Below are 21,979 nucleotides of genomic sequence, written 5' to 3'. Positions count from 1 at the left end.
AGAGCGAGACTTCGTCTCAAAAAAAAAAAAAAAAAAAAAAAGGGATTTTAAAATTTTAATTGAACTGCAGAGTTTTTTCCTAGCACTATGCCCTAGGGAGAAATAAGACAAGACATGCTTGTAGTTGAAAATTCCACACCTACTTGACTGGGGGGAGCGTGCGTTACAACATCGAGAGAGATGGTAAGAATTCACTGTGAGCTCAAGAACTGTTTCTGCAACTAATTCCTGACAAGTCAGTGTACAAAAGAAAACCCTGAGACAGAAGACTCTGTCCTCTTTTGCAGATTTGCTTTGCTGAGTCAATTCTGAAATTTAGGAATAAATTCCTGCAATCTTTTTCAGATCTGGTTGCTACATATGTACCACTAGAGAGCGCTGTGGTGTTTCCAGCTTTAGAAAATTCTAAAGGTTCTGGGGAGCCCAAGTAAGGGTTGCAAAGGCAAGTGGCCTGCTGGTATTAGAGAAGGGTGGATACCCTGGCAAACTAGAAAAGACTTCCCTCTCTGAAGAACGCATTCCTCCCCGCAACCCCACCTCTCCCCACACTCAGTTCCTGCCAGTGGCTGCTATGAAAATGCTCAGGCCTACTGTTCCAGATCCTCTAATCCTCTACCTCACCAAAAGTAGAAATCTGGACAAAGTTTGAAAAAGAATTTCTCAAAAAAATTGAAAGATTACTTACCCACTTTTCTCCAAAAGTCAACAGTAAGATAGAATTTGATATCAGACAAATTTTGGCAGAACATTCCTGGGCCCCCTCTAGACCTACTGACCACAAACTTAACAGTTTCTACCCTAAAATCATAGAAGATGAAAATCCTCAAAAACTCTATTGAAAATGGCTGAAGAAATTAGGATCCAAAAACCAGAAAAAATTCGAAGAATTATCTGGTCTGAAATAAGCTTTTCGTTCTACCATTACTTCATGAGTTGTGCCAAGAAGGAAGCTCTGTCACCCCATTTATGAAAGAGTCGGAGTAGAGCTGTTTTCTATAAAAAGCTTCATTAGGGCCGGGCACGGTGGCTCAAGCCTGTAATCCCAGCACTTTGGGAGGCCGAGACGGGCGGATCACGAGGTCAGGAGATCGAGACCATCCTGGCTAACATGGTGAAACCCCGTCTCTACTAAAAAAAAAAAAATACAAAAAACTAGCCAGGCGTGGTGAGGGGCGCCTGTAGTCCCAGCTACTCAGGAGGCTGAGGCAGGAGAATAGCGTAAACCCGGGAGGCGGAGCTTGCAGTGAGCTGAGATCCGGCCACTGCACTCCAGCCTGGGCGACAGAGCAAGACTCTGTCTCAAAAAAAAAAAAAAAAAAAAAAAAAAAAAGCTTCATTAGGTAGGGAAGATTCTGATGCCTTCCTAGTGGATAGAATAGAAAGGCTAACCCATAAGGGCTCCCTCGCATCATCAGGAGAGACCAAAATTTGGTTTTGACTTCACAGAAAGGCATGACTCAAGAATAAAAGTGAAAATAGTAGTTATCTCCACTTTTTAGAAAAGAGACATCCCAAGAGGAAATAAAATGTAAACATCTTTTAAAAGTTGAACCTCTAATAATTAAGATACAAAAATTAGGGTAGGCCGGGTGCAGTGGCTCATGCCTGTAATCCCAGCATATTGGGAGGCCGAGGAGGGAAGATCCCTCAAGCCAGTTCACAACCAGCATGGGCAACACAGTCACTCAAGAGGCTGAGGCAGGAGAATCACCTGAGCCCAGGAGTTCAAGGCTGCAGTCAGCTATGATTGCACCACTGCACTCCAGCCTGGGCAAGTAGAGTGAGACATTGTCTCCAGAAAAAAAAAAAAAAAAAAAGGTAAGGTAAATGAGGTATTATTATAAACCAACTAAAGTACAAGAATGTAAGAATGTTTGAAATAACACTCAACGGTAGTGAGATTGGAGTAAAACCTCACAGACTTAGCTGATAAAATTGCAAATCAGTAAAATCATTTAGAAAAGCAAAATGAAAATAGAGTTACTTCTGAGACAATAATAACAGTCATAAGAAATGAGAAATAAAAAGCTTTTTGAGATATGATCATTATGACATTATGCATATTACTTTTAAAATATCTAGAAACAGCCTAAATTTCAGAGAGTGAAGAAATGGCTTAGTAAATCATAATATATCAGCATGAGGGAACTGAAATGTAGTTCATAGAAACCAAAAAAGCATTTCTTCATTCCTTAGAAATATGAAAGCTGGCTGGGCATGTTGGCTCATGTCAGTCATCCTAGCACTTTGGGAGGCCAAGACAGGAGGATCACTTGAGGCCAGGAGTTCAAGGCCAGCCTAGGCAACATGGTGAAACCCTGTCTCTGCTAAAAATACAAAAAACTAGCCAGGCATGGTGGCACGCACCTCCTGTAATCCCAGCTACTCTGGAGGCTGAGGCACGAGAATCACTTGAGCTCGAGACGCAGAGACTGCAGTGAGCCAAGATCACACCACTGCACTCCAGCCTGAGTAACAGAGCAAGACCCTGTCAAAAAAAAAAAGAAGAAAGAAGAATAAGAGAAATGTGAAAGCTAAATTTTAAAAAGCCTTATATAGTACGTTCAGTGTTATTTTAGACATGCTTAAAATATGTACATATACACGTATGTATATCTATACATGTAATGATGCAAGAAGATAAAATGTAGGCCAGAGGTATCCAACCATTTGCCTTCCCTGGGCCTCACTAGAAGAAGAAGACTTGTCTTGGGCCACACATAAAATGCATTAACAGTAAGGACAGCTGATGAGCTTAAAAAAAACTGCAAAAAAACTCACAGCGTTTTAAGAAAGGTTACAAATGTGTGTCAGGCAGCATTCAAAGCTGTCTTGCACCACGGGTTGGACAAGCTTGATGTCAACATCATAATATTTGAATCAAAAGTAAAGATTATGCTGTTTCTCCTTTTATACAAAATTTTAAAATCTAATTTTGTGTCAAATTCTGTGTTTCCTGGGAAAGGGAACTAATTACTCAGATAATTGTTTTTAAACAGGTTTCTGAGAAACTGTCTTTCATATTTTGAGCTTCAGTGTAAGTTTTGTGCTTTTAATGTTTTTGAATAAATAGTACATGGTTCCAAACTCAAAAGATACAAAACATAGGTTAAAAGTGAGTCTCACTGCCACCCTGTCCCTCAGCCATCCAACTGCCTCTTCCTGGAAATAATAAATGTTATTGATTTTTTCCTACACTACCACAGATATTCTATGCACAAACAAGCAAATAAACACTATGTATATGTGTATATTTTATTTTCATATAATATTAAAGTTGAATATAGCTGAGCTCCTAGAAAAATTAAAATACAGAAGTCCATTTAAGAATTCAGTAAATGGCTAAGCATGCTGGCTCACACCAATAATCCCAGCACTTGGGGAGGCCAAAGCAAGAGAATCCCTTGAACCCAGGAGTTTGAGACCAGCCTGGGCAACATAGTGAGACCTCGTCTGTATTAAAAATAATAATAAACTTTCAATTATTTTGAAAAAATAATTCATCAAATCTTCAAGAATTAAATACCTTTAATAATGACCCTCTCTTCATACTCTTTAAGAAGCATTTTGTCTTTCCAGTTAAGAAAATTTGCAAATTCCAGATAGTTAATGAGGCCATCATTATCCACATCACAGTAGTCAAATAGCTGGTCCAGGAGCTTGTCATCTAAACTCAAGTTGGCCTGGTCACAAGCTTCCTGCAGCTCGGCTTTATCTATCATCCCATCTCCCTTCTGTTATACAGGAAGCAAAAGAACATAAAATGGGAGTTGTCTTCAAGAGCAGAGTAGGCAACATTATTTAGTTTAAGAAAAAAACAGCTTCATCACATACATTCAAAATTGTCTCAATTTTCACAGAAGAGGAGTCAAATATGCTGTTTAGACTGTGGTAGAGCAGTGTTACCATGATATGGTCTTGACGTTTCATGTGACCAATGGGTGTGTACTTTTGACAGCTCTCTACAACTGTTTATCCTTACAAAGTTTTTAACACCTTCTGTGTTTTAACCCAGCAATAAATGGCCCTTCATTTCATTGCCTGTTATTGAGGAGAAATTGGGGAGATAGTTGCAGGATAAGTTCACGGAGGTGGGTTCAAGGACAGTTGTCTGGTTTTGATAACACTCCTATGGGTAAGAGGGACATGCTCCCAATCTGATGGTCAGCCCCACTGTAACAAGTAACACTAAGATTCATCCTGGTAAGTAGGGGGAGGAGGGTGGAGGGAAAAAGTCTCACCTCTTTTCAGACAGCATTTAAAGGCAGAAGTACCTACACTGAGTATGAACAGAGGGAAATGTATAAGGGCTCTCAGCAGAAACTGGCTGATTCACTTAGGAGATGAAGGGACAGAGCACACAATGCTTGTTAAGGAAGAATGTTAATAACTGGGACATCTTAGCACTCAGCCCCTCCTGCAGTCTATCAAGCCAACCTTAAACCCATTCAGAGATGATGGCAAAGGTCCCAGTTTTCTTGTTTGTTTCTGCAGTGGATTCTGGCTGCTATAGGGGAGCTTTGGCCCCCACGGAGAGACTTCCCTGAGAGGAAGTAACTCCCAAGAGAAATCAGAAATGAGTCACTGCATAGTATTTAAGCTCTTACTGCCCAGGACTGGATTTACAATGCTGATGGAGGCAATCCCCTGGAGAATGAGAAACTGACTAGATGAATTATAAATTCTTGCAGTCAGACCCACAGCCCTGGAAAACTTCCCTACTTAACCCTTGTATTCAAACAGAATGAGAACTTAAAACATATGATCTTGACAATACAGCTGCAAATGCTCTGGATTGAAGTAGACTCCTTTATAAAAGTCTCTACTACAGGCCGGGTGCAGTGGCTCACGCCTATAATCCCAGCACTTTGGAAGCCTGACCAACATGGAGAAACCCTGTCTCTACTGAAAATACAAAATTAGCCAGGCATGGTGGCACATGCCTGTAATCCCAGCTACTCAGGAGGCTGAGGCAGGAGAATCGCTTGAACCCAGGAGGTGGAGGTTGCAGTGAGCCAAGATCGCGCCATTGCACTCCAGACTGGGCCACAAGAGCGAAACTCCGTCTCAAAAACAAACAAACAAAAGTCTCTACTACAACCAAAATGCAAACCCACACTCATCCCTAGCTGAAAAGCAATGTGGGATGTGGCCGTTGAATCAAGAGATCTCCAAAACTGAAACAGATGCTGTCAATGATAACTTACTGCCTAACATGCAGGGCTTTGTGCGCACTGAAAACACTGGTGGTTTGTTTCATGGAGCTACCATGCCACCATCATGCCACTCAAAATCAAAGTAAATATTTCTTATTTACTGGTGCAAAGCCATTCTCTCCCTCTGCACCCTTAATGCCTCCCTCCCACAAGCCCTGATCTCAACTGCTTTAGGGAGAAAGATGATCAGAAGTAGGACCAAGGGCTCCAGGTCTTCAAGAGGGATGCATCTGTTCAGTGGGGTGAGATTCTCAACATTTTTATGGTTTGGATACAGTTCCCGAAATCATCATCATAGCCAGTCCTGGGAGAGGGTGGTAGGGAAGGATGTCCGAATTCAATTAATGGGGTTTGGGCAGAGGTTGCAGAGACGAATTAAAGATAACAATGTATTATTGCTATGGCTTCCCAGGCTGAATGTTTAATTGGTATTGATGCTTTCCATGTCTGTATAGTGAATGTTCGTATGTGACAGAGGGGATTATCCTGATCAAGAAGAGCCATGTATAGACAATTGTTAGTACCTTTGGGACCCCACAGCCCTAATGACTCCTTTGAGTCATGAGTCTATAACTGGTGGTTTTGCCAATTAGAGCCTCTGGAAAAGAAAAGCAACCTTCACTTGGAGGTGCACCATGAAGTTTAGGACTCATTGCCTCCCTAACTTAGTTACCAGGTAGACCTGTTTTGAAAAGCGGCTATTAGCCTGTCACTGAGCTCTTCTGGAAACCGAACACTAGACCCATGGAGGCCTTCTGACTCGCCAGCCGATAATCATTTTGAGGTGGGCCAACTTGGACTCAATGACTAACAGAATGAAAAAGGAGCAAACAAGCCTCATATGTCAAATGGAAATGGCATAGTCAAGAATACAGCCAGCCCAACTCCAGTAACATCTCAGCTTTACGTGTAAAAGGGTAGCAATATTTTTGTTGTTGTTATTGCTGCTGCTGCTGCTGCTGCTGCTCCTGAGACAGGCTTCAATCTGTTGTCCAGGCTGGAGTGCAGTGGCATGATCATAATTCACTGTAGCCTCAAACTCCTGGGCTCGGGTGATCCTCCTGCCTCAGCCTACCGAGTAGCTGGCACTACCCCTCCTGGCTAATTATTTTTGTTTACTTGTAGAAATGGGGTCTCACTATGTTACCCAGGCCAATTTCAAACTCCCAGCCTCAAACTATCCTCCTGCCTCAGCCTCCCAAAATGCTAGAATTGTAGGTGTGAGCCACCACACTCAGCTGAGAAGTGATCCCTTAGAAAAAAAAAAAAAAGAACTTATTCACCACTCTGTCATCTGAAGCAAAGCCACTGGCTCAAGGGGGCCCTCAATTCACAGAACCTCCTCTAAATGCCTGCATCTGGTTCACTTATAATTTGGCTAAGCTGAAACCTGGTGGTCTTCACTGAACTAAAGTAAAGGCCATTCTCATGGCTCTGGCCAATACTCCCCTTGATAAACCTGTTATATTTTTACTGACTCTTGGGCTGTTGACTGTGGCCTACCTGTTTGGTTTGCCACTTGGAAAACAAGACTAGCAGATTGAAGACACCCCTTTAAGGGACTGCAAACTACAGGATAAAAATTATAGCTAGTGATTGAACTATCTGGGTAGTTCATGTAGATACTCACCATAAGCATGGGAAAAATTGGAATCAAATTGCTGATGAAGCCTGAACCATGCAGATCGCCAACATTGCTGCCTGTACATACGTGGCAACAGACCCCCATTACACACAGGGCACAAGGTAAAGGACTCTATGTTTCTAATGCAGAAGCCACCACTACATGCCAAACTTGTGACTGCCAGAAGTTGACTCATTTGTCTCGTGGTGAGAGAGGGCACATCCCACATAGGGATCTCCCTCATGCTCCTGACAGACTGACTATAGTGAACCTTTGACCCCTCCCCCCTCAGAGCTATCAGTGGTGCCACACCAATATTGACACTTATTCAAATTATGGAATTGCCATTCCAGTCCAATCATATGGCTCTAGTCCCAGCAGTAGGACCCATAAAGTTAAGTTAATCTGGGTTATGCATTTTGCTTTCTGGAACATTTTCAGTCTGTCAGTGGGGTGCACCCTATAGCACAAAAGCTATTCAGCAGTGAGCTATTAGTCAAGGTATTCAATGAACTTTTCTTACTCCCTACCACCCATTGTCATATGGTATTATTGAGCATTGGAATGGCCTTCTCAACCAGCTCCTGGTGCCCACATTTTAGTAAAGCTGTTCGGTCACTCAATGCAGCTGCCCCCAGAAAGGACTCATTCTATCTCAGCTGCTTCCTGAATAATAATCAGAATAAAAGGGACAGGGGTTATAAAGACTTCTTTTGAAAATTGGGGTTACTGCCATGACTATTCCTGGACATGGTGCATCTTTTCTCCCCCTAACAGCAATCCCGTGCCCATAGGGTTGGTCCACCCTTTTGGTAGCAACCAGGCATAAAAAGGATTCTAGGAGGTTCAAAGTTAATTCTATTTCAGCCACCTGATTTTCTTATTGGGTTGACAGTCCTTGATCATAGGATAATAACCACTTGGTTGAGTATACCTCTCAAAAATCAGCGTGAGAACTGGGAGCAATAGCTCACATCTGTAATCCCAGCAACATGGGAGGCTGAGGCAGGAGGATCACTTGAGGCTCAGAGTTCAAGGCTGCAGTGAGCTATGATGGTGCCACTGCACTCCAACCTGAGCAACAGAGTGAGACCCCCATCTCTAAAATAAAATAAAATAATAAAATAAAATCAGTATGTTCCATCCCAGTAGTTGTAACTTCACTTTTTTCCCAATCATATTCTCTATTTTCTTTTTTTTTTTTTTCTTTTTTTTTTTTAGATGGAGTCTCACTTTGTCGCCTAGGCTGGAGTGCAGTGGTATGATCTCAGCTCACTGCAACCTCCGCATCCCAAGTTCAAGCAATCTCCTGCATCACCTTCCCGAGTAGCTGGGATTACAGACATGTGCCACCATACCCGGCTAATTTTTGTATTTTTAGTAGAGATGGGGTTTCACCATGTTGGTCAGTATGGTCTCAAACTCATGACCTCAGGTGATCAGCCTCCCAAAGTGCTGGGATTACAGGCGTGAGCCACCATGCCCGGCCCATATTCTCTATTTTCACCTAGACCTTTTGTTTGTAAAGGTCAGGTATAACAGGGACCAGGGATTTCTTAGAAAAGTTCCAGAGATCTGTTTTATTCTCTTTTATGCCTGACCTTTCCAGACAAAAGTTCTAGGTGAAAATAGGAGATAAATGGGAAAAAGGTGAAGTTATAGCTACTGGAATGGGATACCCTGATTTTGTGGCAATAAGGGGAGAGCAGCAACCAAGCTCTTGGAGAGAGAACACCTTATACCCAGGATGTTCAGGGGGGTGAGGGACACTATGATATTCTGATTTTCAGCCCACTCCTGAAGACTGCATCATAAGGGAAAATGCCTTGGTGCAGCTCTCTCAAACTGTTGGTGACACCTTAGTTTTAACTGACTGCCAGGCAGTTCTGACCACAATTTGAATGACATCCACCTCAACTTTACCGAGAAATCTATTGGAAACAGCAGAGAATGACCCTAGTTACTGCACCTCCACATTGAACACCTTTGGGTATCTTCCCCAGCCCCAGTTCAGTCATTCCACAAGGGGAGCAAATACCATCAGCTGGTGGCATGGACAGACACGAAGTTGGACTTACTGACCTCATGCAGCCCCTCCAAAAACAAGGACTCTACACAATTATTGAACTTAACTGAGAACCCTATAACCTGGGAGCAAAATTTATTTTAGGAAACTATTCTGGTTTTAAGTTAACAATGTTTACATATTGACAACAAATGTGCTGCTTAAGTGGGCACAAATCTACACATGCTTAATTAGACAATTAATTAAAAGAGAAAATCATCAGCTGACTTGCATTGCTAAGAACATCTGTTATGAATTACATAGTCTATGATAGCTAGGAGCCAAAATCCCTGATTGCGATTCTGAGTTTATCATAGTACTTGGGCCTCACTCTACTTCAGTGTTGTGTTACATATGTTCAACAACTGGCTCTTTGGCAGTGTGGTGGAAGAAAGCCCTGATTTGTAGCAGGTGCTGCTTTCCATGGTGTTCATACTCTCATCATGGTAATTTCTAGCTACCATTGTGATGTCAACTGGCTTGTAAGCTTCCTGCAAATTTAACAGTATGCTCTCCCAAGCCAATTCTAGCACACTACTGCTACCCCACGTGTAACTCTTCCTCTAGATTTTCCGTTCCCTATATGGAATGTCTACACATTATCTGGAATAATGCTTGATGTACTATGAGTATTCAATAAATAACAGAATTAATTTCATAAGCCAAGAAGATTCATTTAGAAAATCATAGTTTATTTGCTTTGTGGTGTTTGGTTTTTCCATTAAATTAAATGTGGCACCCAATAATATAAGATTTAAATAATCAAAAATTAACCTACAGCTGTACTAGACCCACATCTTATTACCCTTTCAGAAAAAAAAGCTCCTTATGGACACTGAATGCTACATTGTGCATATTAACTATTTAAAAAGTATATCAAGGCCGGGCGCAGTGGCTCACCCCTGTAATCCCAACACTTTGGGAGGCTGAGGCGGGCAGATCACCTGAGGTCAGGAGTTCAAGACCGGCCTGGCCAACATGGTGAAACCCCGTCTCTACTAAAAATACAAAATTAGCCGGGCGTGGTGGCAGGCACCTGTAATCCCAGCTACTTGGGAGGCTGAAGCAGGAGAATCCCTTGAACTCAGGAGTCAGAGGTTGCAGTGAGCCAAGATCATGCCATTGCACTCCAGCCTGGGGGACAAGAGGGAGACTTCATTTCAAAAAAAAAATATATATATATATTTTATATATAAGGCATATCAGCATTAAATAATTCTCAGTAATTTCCTCCCTGCTTAATTTATCATAAGGAATGTGCCTGGTGATTTACTTAGATATCAACAGCTATTAAGATGATCATCTTTAATTACATTTAAAATGAAAATTCTTAAAAGCAGGGCACTACGTATTGTGGCAGTTTCTCTTATTCATATCACTACCATTATTTATTGAGTTGGCTCCAAGCTTCCTGGTAACCAAAGTAAAAAGGTGTGCATAATCAATACAAAATATATGCTATCCATGAGATAAAAACCAGTCATCCAGATACTTAGATGAAGTGCAATTATTTCCTTTGTCAAGACTGAGTTTCTTATAAAGAGGATGCATCTGACCAAAATAAAAGGCATACTAACAAAAAATATACCACGTTTCAATGGCAGTTTCTTATAGTGCTCCTTAGCATAAGCTAAACGCAGTGCAACTTGGTAAAAGCAATTCTATGATGGCCTAAAATGATGCGAGGTAACTACGTAGCCCTAGATTGATCTGATTTTTTCAAAGAATAAAATTTAGAGTAGCTTGAACACTGAATATCTTATACTCTCAAAACTACAGCCACACTGTGCTCCCAGGGAAAAGACATTCTAAGCTTGACTTGGACCTAGAATGCAGGTACTCTGTGTGCAAATTCAGATTTAGGTATAGATTGTCAAGTCTTCCCCAGGGACCCCTAGTGCTACCCACTGCCCCTTGCTCCCAGCACACTGCAGTTTAATAATCCGTAACAGTGATTCTCAAACTTGAATGTGCATCAGAATCACTAGAGTGCTTGCTAAAATTGCTGGGCCCCACCCCAGAGTTCCTAACTCAGTATTTTCTGAAATGGGCCTTGTAATGTGCGTTTCTAACAAGTTCCCGCGTGATGGTGATGGTCGTAGTGGAACCACACTTTGACAACCAATAATCTACAAAAGGGGTCAGCAAACGTCTTCTGTTAAGGGGCAAATAGTAAATATTTTAGGTTTTGAAGGTCATACAGTTTTTGTTGCTACTACCTAACTCTGCATTCATAGTGCAAAAGCAGCCACAGACAATATTAAAAACAACACAGGCATGATTGTGTTCCAGTAAAACTTTACTTATGCAAACAAACAGTGGGCTGGATTTGGCCCACAGGCTATAGTTTGCTGACCCCTGATCTACATCAAACTGCTGGGATCTGTAAGTCCATGCATCACCAAAAAGCTCTCCCCCATTACTGGCCTTGTCGTAGTGCCTGAAGGCTGCCAGCAAAGTGTCAAATTTTTGGTAATTAACTTTCTTCAAGTGATGCCGAACTGCTGCAATCAGGGCTCGCTGTCTATCCTTGCCTCGAAGATATTCACCCGGAAGTCTATTATGGATGAGATCACCAACTCCTATTGAAGAGAGAAAAAAGTTTTTTATATAAGTTTAAAGTCTTTCTATATTATTTCTACCTTTTAAAAAAAGAGAGTGAGAGAGATCTCGCAACCTCTGTGAATGAAAGGAACATCTAACTCTGACATGATTATGCAGCATGTCAGAAAATCCTTATGTACTATAAAGAAAAGTACATAAATTAATTGATAAAAATTAATATTTCTGTTTTATGTTACCTCTCTGCTCAAGAAGAAAATCTAAAAAAATGAATTTCATGTGGACATCACCAACCGCACTCAGCTGTCAAGTATTTTCCTTAGACAGTGAAGTCCTTGCTTGACTACCTCTTGGCCATTTGTCTACAATGCTGAGGATCTGAAAGCTAGGGCTGAGTTCAGGTGGGGACCACTCAGTGTGCCTTGAAACTGACTAAACTGGGAGAGCCTTGTAAAAATCAAACTCAAATTATCTACTCTCTCCTATGTAAGTTTCCAGTTGGCTGTTAGTCTGCATACCAAGTTCCCATTTCTCAGCCTTGCTTCCACTCATGCTACCACCAGCACTGGAGGCCTGCCTCCCTTCATAGCTCCATTAACTAAGAGAGTCCTAACCCACACCCCAACTAGAGTTGACCATGCTGCTCCAGATGTGGCGGCTTGGTGGATATCGCCAGAGGAGACCTCCTGCCTCTGTTCATTTTCCCCAGCCTACACACACCTCCCATCTTCCTGCCAGGACTCTCAGCTTTCTCTTATTCTTTTAATTCATCAATTCATGCTATAAATATTAGTGAAAGATGTCCTACGTGCTGGATCCTGAGGATCCAACAGACAGCAAGACAGAGCACCCACCAGCATGAAGCTTGCCCTCAAACAGGCAGAATTTACCATGATTACCTACTTCTTTTTCAAGCTAATTGATGGTTTCCTAATCATCCCTTACCCTCTTCAAAAGATATTAAAGCCTCTAAGATGGATAGGCATCCATTAAACATTAGTAGTTTGTGTAAAAACAGAACCCAAATATAACTTCCTAATGTAGTAATTAATGATGCTCCAAACCACTGTCTTGCAAAAGCTCAATAAATATTTATTCTATTTATCAATGAGTGAACTTTAGCTAAAACATTTTTCATAGTGGTTCTTAAACCTTAGTGTATATAAGAACCTACTGAATCAGAATATCTAGGGCATGGGTCCCAGGAATGTGCAGATTTAATAAACTCCCTGGATGATTTTAATGCAGGTAGTCTGCAGCCCATGTTTTGAGAACCACTGATACACAGCCCAATCCTGATAAGCTGTAGCATATTTTTCCCTTTGGATATCTGCAGTTTAGATTGCCTAGAAATACAGACAAAATACAAGTAAGTTTCTCCTGCTACTTTATGTATTGATTGACTGATTGACTGGCTAGCTGGCTGGCTGGTAGGAAAAGAGTGGTTCTTAATTATGTGGTTGTAGAGTACAGTGCTCTCTCATATTTGAATGTGCTTAAAATTGACCCGGAAATACAGTTAAAATGCAGTTTCTGATTCAATAATTCTGGGATGGGGCCTGAGATTCTGCATTTCTAAGATGCTCCCAGGGGATGCCAAAACTGGCAGTCTGCAGACCACACTTTGAGAAGTTAGGACCTAGGACAATATCCGACTTCATTAAAAAGCTGCTCCATTTCACTTTGGCTTGTTTAATATAAGCCATATTTATTTTTCTTAAATAAAAGTCAAAGTCTTAACTACACTTACAGTACTCATTACAAGGGCTTCCAACTGTACCTATTTCAAACACAATTGAAAAAAAAATTTCTGTTATATACTTTTCCCATTAATGTTAATGCAACATTTTAAGCCTTTAAAATTAGAAGTTCTGAAATAAGGAGATGGTGAGCTTAACTGTGTAACTTTGCAGAGATTTTGTTGCTGTTTGTTTGGGGTTTTTTACAGAGAAAGTGTGTATATTTACCATACTCCTCAGGACGGAGACAAGCTCCAAATGTGTAGTCTGGGGGAACATTCATTGTTTCTGCAATGCTATCAAAGAAAACAAATCCTTAGTTAAAATACCCACCACATGGCATCTCTGGAATTTAAAATATGTTTGCCATATGTTCTTAGTAGCCCATATTTTATCTCATAACCAAACTATGAAGATCAAACAAAAGTTCTCCAATAGATCTTTTGTCTGATCTTCCACTTGCATTAACAATGACTGAATGCTTTCACCCTCTTTCAGGAGCCCAGAATTACAAAGGGAAAATAGAACACATTCAAAGCAAAATTGCCAAAGTATAAATAGAGAGCAAGACAGACAGACAGGAAAGACAAAGACAAACGTAAACACAGTAAGTTAAAATCTCTGATATCTCACAAATAATGCTTTATGCAAAATTATCCCTCTCTCTTCTCCAGTGCCCTCTGCATTTTGGAGAACTCACTGCTTTCCTGAAATCCCAAATTCTATAGACATTAACAGATTAACTGATTAACAATAAAATAATGATTTTCTTATTTAATAGATAGAATCTAATAGGCACACCAACAGTTACCACAAGAATACTTTTTAAATTCTATGCAAAGAAACTATCAATTTGAAGTTAATCATTAACTTACGGATCTAAAACTCTTCCAAGTTTATGTTGAAACTTTTCTTTGAAATCATCCTCTCTTTTGGATACAAACTTAGCTCCTCTTTTCCTGCAAAATTAGAACATTATCAGGTATCTCTATTACCTAAAGTATTCTTGGCTGCCAAATATACGTAAGGTGAAGAATACCATAGTATCATTAGGCCTTCAAGGAACAAATGTAGTTTCAAAAGAAACTCTCTGCTAAAAATAAAGTTTTATGTGTTCATTTTTCTTCCATTTACACTAAAATAAAATAAATCTTGATTAATGAATAAGGTAAGCAAACAATATTTTAGTAAATAAAACAAGGTGTTAATATCACTATTGTAAATGTAGCTCCTGGCCAGGCACAGTGACTCACTGCCATAATTCCAACACTTTGGAAGGCCGAGCTGGGCAGATGGCTTCACCTCAGGAATTTGAGACTAGCCTGGGCAACATGGCGAAACTCTGTCTCTTAAAAAAAATACAAAAACTAGTTTGGTGTGGTGGCATGCACCTGTAGTCCCAGCTACTCAAGAGGCTGAGCTAGGAGGATCGCTTGAGCCTGGGAGGCTGAGGTTGCAGTGAGCTGAGATGACACCACTGTACTCCAGCCTGGGTGACAGAGTGAGACCCTGTCTCAAAAAATAATATAAAGTAAGTGTAGCTTGTAAAATTGCTAGAAGAAAATTAAGCATCAGGCCAGGCACAGTGGTTCATGCCTGTAATCTCAACATTTTAGGAAGCTAAAGCTGGAGGATCAGTTGAGGCCAGGAATTTGAGATGAGCCTGGGTAACATAGTGAGATCCCATCTCTACAGAAAATAAAAATAAAAATAAAAAAATTTAGCATCAAATAAATAAATAGCCAAAGGATATAAACAAATAACTCACATCTAGTAAGCAAATACATGGGGAATTTATAATACTCTCTAGTAATAAAATAAATGTAAAATAAAAGAATAACAAAGTGCCACTTTTAACCTAATAAACAAGCAAATATATGTAAGTATATTGAGAGAGAGAATATCTAACTTTGGCAAAAAGTATAGTAAAACATTTACAGATTGCTAGTGCAAATTCCTACAGTCCTTTTGAAAATAATGGGGCAATATGAATCAAAAAGCATAAAACACTCATGTCCTTTTATCCACATCTGGGAACCAATAATAATGATATAATCCAGATAGCAATTAAAAATGTAGAAAAGAGGCTGGGCATGGTGGCTCACACCTGTAATCCCAGTGCTTTGGGAGGCTAAAGTGGGCAGATCACTTGAGGTCAGGAGTTCAAGACCAGCCTGACCAACATGGTAAAACCCTAGCTCTACTAAAAATACAAAAATTATCCAGGTGTGGTGGAACATGCCCATAATCCCAGGTACTTGGGAGGCTGAGGCAGGACAGTCACTTGAACCTGGGAGTCAGAGGCTGCACTAAGCCAAGACCATGCCACAGCACTCCAGCCTGGGCAACAGAGTGAGCCTGTCTCAAAAAAAAAAAAAATGTAGACAAGTTATATGTATAAAAAATGTTTGTAGCTTATTGACTACAATGGAATAAAGAAAAGAATCAAAATATTCAGTTGTGGAGGGTGATTAAATTATATCACATTAATAAGAATACACTGCATGCATTTTCAATGCTGGGACATACAGCAATATATAATTATTTTGTGTTAGGTGGAAAACAGGATATAAAATGGGATTGCACTCTGGTGAAAACTATGCAAAAATCTACATAGGAAGCCACACTAGGATAAAATACATTAAAATGATAGTAATGGCTGAATTAAAGTGAACAGCATTATGAGTGATTTTATTTTGCCAGTTTTTTGTAAAATAATTTTGTTACTTCTACTGTTGTGATTAAATGAATAAAATTTCTTTTCAAACCTGTAAAATTACAACACTATTATTTAATAACATTAAAATTAATAAATTATCTATTGTTTTGGTAAGACTAAAGACAATGAGCATTACATTCTTAAACTCCATTTGCTTTTCAAAGTATCTCCTGTGCTATTGAACTACTGAGCTGAATAAATTTCTGGAGAAGAGTAACACTCTGTGGAGGAACAAAAGAAGAAATATAAGTAATTCATCTCATTTCTTCATTTCCTTCCCATTTGTTGGTGGGGGGAAGAATGTAGGTGGAGTCAGAATAAATCAATGCAGTTTAGGGCTATAACTTGAACAAACCGAGTTAACAATCTAAAAATCAGCTCCAGGCCAGGCGCAGTGGCTCACACCTGTAATCCCAGCACTTTGGAAGGCTGAAGTGGGTGGATCATCCTGAGGTCAGGAGTTCGAGACCAGCCTGGCCAACATGGTGAAACCCTGTCTCTACTGAAAATACAAAAATTAGCTAGGAGTGGTGGCAGGCGCCTGTAATCCCAGCTACTTGGGAGGCTGAGGCAGGAGAATCACTTGAACCTGGGAGGCGGAGGTTGCAGTAAGCCAAGATCACACCACTGCACTTCAGCCTGGGTGACAGAGTGAAACTCCGTCTCAAAAAAAAAAAAAAGAAAATCAGCTACAAGGTACATAATTAGGAACATGCAGAGATAGGAAAAAGAACTGTAAGGCACAGAGCCAACTCTTTTTAGTCAAGAACTGCCTGGAGTATGCTTCTGCAACAATCAGGAAGTATCTGTGGGCAACCATGTATGGCAGAATATCAATAACTGCAACATCATTACACAAACTCTTAGCATTCACGAACCAACTCAGACAAAGCTCTTTGTGTGCCAGTGAATTCATTCATTCACACACGCGCACAAACACGTGCACTCGCACATGCATGCCTACCATCTGATGACTCAAATCAAAGTTTGATTTGACTTTGCTTTGATTATTCAAACCAAAGGTCATAAGCAGAATATAGATAGAGATCCTTTTTGTTTATTTGTTTTTGTTTTTGTTTTGAGACGGAGTCTCGCTCTGTCGCCCAGGCTGGAGTGCAGTGGCGCAATCTCGGCTCACTGCAAGCTCCGCCTCCCGGGTTCATGCCATTCTCCCGCCTCAGCCTCCAAGTAGCTGGGACTACAGGCGCCCGCCACCACGCCCGGCTAATTTTTTGTATTTTAGTAGAGACGGGGTTTCACCGTGTTAGCCAGGATGGTCTCGATCTCCTGACCTCGTGATCCACCCGCCTCGGCCTCCCAAAGTGCTGGGATTACAGGCTTGAGCCACCGCACCCGGCCTGTTTTTGTTTTTGTTTTTTGAGACAGTCTTGCTCTGTCACCCAGGCGGGAGTGCAATGGCGCCATCTCAGCTCATTGAAACCTCCGCCTCCCGGGTTCAAGTGATTCTCCTGCCTCAGCCTCCCAAGTAGCTGGGACTACAGGTGTGTGCCACCACACTCAGCTAATTTTTGTATTTTTAGTAGAGGCAGGGTTTCACTATGTTGGCCAGGCTGGTCTCGAATTCCTGACCTCGTGATCTGCCTGCCTCAGCCTCCCAAAGTGCTGAGATTATAGGCATGAGCCACCGTGCCCAGCCAACAGAGATCCTCTTTTACAGAGGAAATGTATCCCATAAAAGTTGAAAGTAAACCAAATTTGTATGTTAAACCGTGCATATAAAATTAGATGCCTCAAAATGTAAATTAACACACTTGACTCCAAGTTTATAACAGAAATCAAACCGAATGAAGTAGTGAGCTCTTTTTAAATTGCAACAAAAAGAATAAAGAATTTATCTACTGCTAGCAATAACATTCCAATTAAGTTTCAAAATACAAAAAGGGTCAGGCGCAGTGGCTCATGCCTGTAATCCCAGCATTTTGGGAGGCTGAGGTGGGCGGATCACCTGAGGTCATGTTTTCGAGACCAGCCTGACAAACATGATGAAACTCTATCTCTACTAAAAATAACAAAAATTAGCCAGGCATGGCGGCGCACACCTGTAATCCCAGCTACTCGGGAGGCTGAGGCATGAGAATCGCTTGAACCCAGAAGGTAGAGGTTGCAGTGAGCCAAGATCATGCCACTGCATTCCAGCCTGGGTGACAGAGGGAGACTCCATCTCAAAAAAAAAGAAAAAATGTATGATCATATAAAACACTGTTCCATAAACAATGTTCCCTTGGGGAGAGACAAGTTGGAGGGAAGCATGCCCTGCTCACTGTTTGCCCTTATAAACTTTGTGAGTTTTTCTGTGGCAACACTAAATCATTGATAGTTGCTCTGCTCTTAGGATGTTCTTGAGGACCACATTGTTGTTAATGTGTTTACCTCATATGTTTTACAAACGGATAGCAAGTTTATATTTCTAACCCACTGAAAATGGATAAACCATATCTGTCTCCTTTTAAGTATCAATTTATTATATTTAATTATAAATCTCTATAGTCCTTAAATCTTTAAATAATATCTTTACACTTTCCTTTATACATAGTTCAATTATTTTAATAATAAGAAATTTATGTTAAATTGTGCATATAAAATTAGATGCCTCAAAATGTAAACTAATAAGAAATATTTATTATGTAAATGCTTCATCTATATCCTAAATAAAAACTGTTTCATGCAGGGTTACTATGATACTGAAAAATTTATTCTATGTGTGTGTTTTACCATCCTTATTTTGAATAATTCAAGTATCAGAAACCCATGTAATAAAGGAGGGAAAGAGGAATGGAAATCATTTTTGAAGCCCATAAACAGGTGATCAAGAATCAAGTGCCTATAGATCTGGTGCAGTGGTTAGGGCTGCCTCTAGAGCCAACACTGCCTGGATTTCATTCTTACCCCTGATACATCTGAGCTGCATGATCTTAGGCAAATGATTTAACCCCTCTGTTCCTCAGCTTTTTCACCTGTAAAATGGGAAGAATAAAAATTAGAATACACCTATCCTGTGGAGTTCTTAGTAGGATTAAACTAATAATACATAAAGTGCTCAGAATTTTGCCTCTATAACTGAGAGCTGTTATTGTCATGGAGACAAAATAGGCAAAAGAGTGAGGCAGGTTGGATACCTGCAGGAATGCTAAGTCTGTGTGCATGCTGGGCCTATGGAAACCTAGAGGGCCATTGTCTCCTTTAAAAAGGGCAGAGATCAGAACAAATCTACCCCTATCATTGACAAATGTGAATGCAAGGCCCGTGCATTAGTTTCATGTGGTTGCCATAAGAAATTACCAAAAACTGATGGCTTTGAAAAATGTATTCTCTCACAGTTCTAGAAGCCAGAAGTCTGAAATCAAACTGTCAGCAAGGCCACATTTCCTCTAACAGCGTTAGGGGAGAATTCATTTCTTGCTTTTTTTGTTTTCCCTAGAGACGGTGTCTTGCTATGTTGCCCAGGTTGGCCTCTAGCTCCTGGGCTCAAGCCATCCTCCCACCTGAGCCTCCGAAAGCACTGGGACTACAGGCATACGCCACCACACTCAGCCCATTCCTTGCTTCTTCCAAGTCTGATGGCTGTTGGCATTACTTCGCATTCCTTGGTTATAGGCACATCGCACCAATATCTATCTCCATCTTCACATACCTTCCCTTGTATGTATCTTTTCCTCTTGTGTATCAAATTTTCTTCTTCCCCTCTATAGATACTAATCATTGGATTTAACACCCACTCAGATAATCCAGAATGATCTCTTCATCTCAAGATCCTTCATTACGTCTGCAAAGACCCTTTTTCCACACCAAGTAACATTCATAGGTTCTGGGAATCAGGATATAGACATATCTTTTTGGGGAGGGTGCGACAGCACCAGTATTTAGAATCTTCAACCCATGGCACCAGTATCCACAATCTTCTGATTTTTTTAAGCACAACGAGAAATCTAGACTTTTATGAGCAACCTTCCAAAGTTTACATGTTGGCTCAGATATAAAATATAACACAGGAAATGCAAAACTAAGGATCCAATTTTGTTTTCTAGGGAAGTAGTTTTTACAGCATGAAGACATAAAAAGGTCACAATTTGAAAAAGTTGAGTCTGATGCTCAGGTGCCCAAATAACTATTCAACAAAGCTGAATAACAAATATCAGGTCAAGACAGGATGGTTATCCATGCCTTTATTCCCAGCTATTCAGAAGGCTGAGGTGGATAGCTTGAGTCCAGGAGTTCAAGGTTGCAGTGAGCTATGATGGCCCTACTACACTCCAGCCTGGGTAATAGAGCAACATGCTGTCTCAATAAATAAATAAACAAATTTCAAGTCGATTACAATTGTCTTGGTAGAGTTTTGAAAGTCCATTGTATTTAAGAAACACAAATAGAGTTGATCCCAGAGAGTTAAAACATGCATATATGTCTTTATATTTGCTTGTAACTTCAGAATAAAGACAGTAAAAAAAAGTATCATTTTTACCTCTGTAAGAACTAGACAGGACGGGTGTCAGAAGTGAAATACATTACACTGTTTTTTCTATTTTTTTCTAATCATTTTGTTTGAACCATATCATTTTATTACCTCTTCAAAAAATAAATTTTAAAAATCAACTTTTCTTTAAGTCCAAATGTCTAACACTTGTTCCTGGGCAAAGTGTAATTAAACTTACATTTGTAGTTCATGGAGCCAATATAAAGATTTTGCCATGGCTCGTCCATCATTAAAATGTGGTGTTGGTACTCCATACACATTAAACCTATGGAAACTTGATGGGTTATACTTTCGGTTCTTTGCCTCTCCTGTGGAAAAAGAAAGGAAGACTTATGATTTAAGCAACACAAATAACCTTATCTTGCAAGATGCACGTTATATTCTCATTGACATTGAAAATGAGAATGGAACAAAAAATGAAATTGTAACAGTGCAGAAACTGCACAGATTTAGCTAATAAAGACATAAGCATTCCCCCATGTGAGCTGGGAGACTGGTGGGATGCTACACACAACAATACCTTGTGTTAATATTTGAAAAGCTATATGTAAAAAACTCCAAAGTCTCCATCAAAAAACTGTTAGAACTAATGAATTTGGCCAGGCACACCAGTGGCTCATGCCTATAATCCCAGCAATTTGGGAGGCTGAGACTGGTGGATCACTTGAGGCCAGGAGTTTGAGACCAGTCTGGCTAACATGGTGAAACCCTGTCTTCTCTAAAAATACAAAAATTAGCTGGTCATGATGGCATGCACCTGTAATCTCAGCTATCTGGGAGGCTGAGGCAGGAGAATCGCTTGAACCCAGGGGGCGGAGGTTGCAGTGAGCTGAGATCATGCCACTGCACTCCAGCCTGGGCAACAGAGTAAGGCTCTTTCTCAAAAAAAAAAAAAAGAAAGAAAAGAAAAGAACTAATAAATGAATTAAGTAAAGTCAAAGAATACAAAATCAACACATAAAAATCCATGGCATTTCTATAAAAAATAGCAACCTAGACAAAAAAGAAATCAAGAAAATAATTTGATTTATGATAGCCTAAAAAAAAAAATACTTAGGAATAAACTTAACCAAGGAGGTAAAAGACCTGTACACTGAAAACTATAAAACAATGATGAAAGAAATTGAAGAGGACACAAATAAAATGAAAAGATATTCCAAGCTCATCGATCAGAATAATTAATTTTCTTAAAATGTTCATACTACCCAAAGCAAAATACAGATTCAATGTGATCCCTATCAAAATTCCAGTAGCATTCTTCTCAGAAACAGAAAAAAAAAATCCTAAAATTTATATAGAACCACAAAAGGCTCTGGATAGCCAAAGTAATTATAAGGAAAAAGAAAAAACGTTAGAGGCATTACATGTCCAGATTTAAATTATATTACAGAGCTATAGTAATTAGAACAGTATGCTACTGGCAACAGACATACAGACTAGTGGAACAGAATGGAGAGCCCAGAAATAAATCCAAACATATACAATGCACTAATTTTCAACAAGGGCAGCAAGAAGAAACAATGGAGCAAGGATAGTCTCTTCAAAAAATGGTCCTGGGAAAC

General features: G+C 40.1%; 1 protein-coding gene across 1 annotated transcript in view; it reads right to left on the bottom strand.

Annotated features, from left to right (window-relative positions):
* Window positions 1-20,683, bottom strand: part of LOC108541684 (EF-hand domain-containing family member B) — a 27,304-nt gene extending 6,621 nt beyond the window's left edge. The window contains exons 1-6 of the mRNA XM_017891292.1: window positions 20,596-20,683; window positions 18,833-18,900; window positions 14,082-14,165; window positions 13,435-13,502; window positions 11,333-11,487; window positions 3,527-3,734 (exon numbers count right to left, since the gene is read on the bottom strand). Coding sequence (XP_017746781.1) covers window positions 3,527-3,734; window positions 11,333-11,487; window positions 13,435-13,502; window positions 14,082-14,165; window positions 18,833-18,843 — 526 coding nt within the window. The 5' untranslated portion in view covers window positions 18,844-18,900; window positions 20,596-20,683. The remainder of the gene's footprint in view (window positions 1-3,526; window positions 3,735-11,332; window positions 11,488-13,434; window positions 13,503-14,081; window positions 14,166-18,832; window positions 18,901-20,595) is intronic.
* Window positions 20,684-21,979: the final 1,296 nt, after the last annotated feature.

This window comes from Rhinopithecus bieti, unplaced genomic scaffold (genome assembly GCF_001698545.2).
Source record: "Rhinopithecus bieti isolate Rb0 unplaced genomic scaffold, ASM169854v2 scaffold_20170, whole genome shotgun sequence".
Lineage (NCBI taxonomy): Eukaryota > Metazoa > Chordata > Mammalia > Primates > Cercopithecidae > Rhinopithecus > Rhinopithecus bieti.
This window is presented reverse-complemented; position numbering and strand designations above follow the sequence as displayed.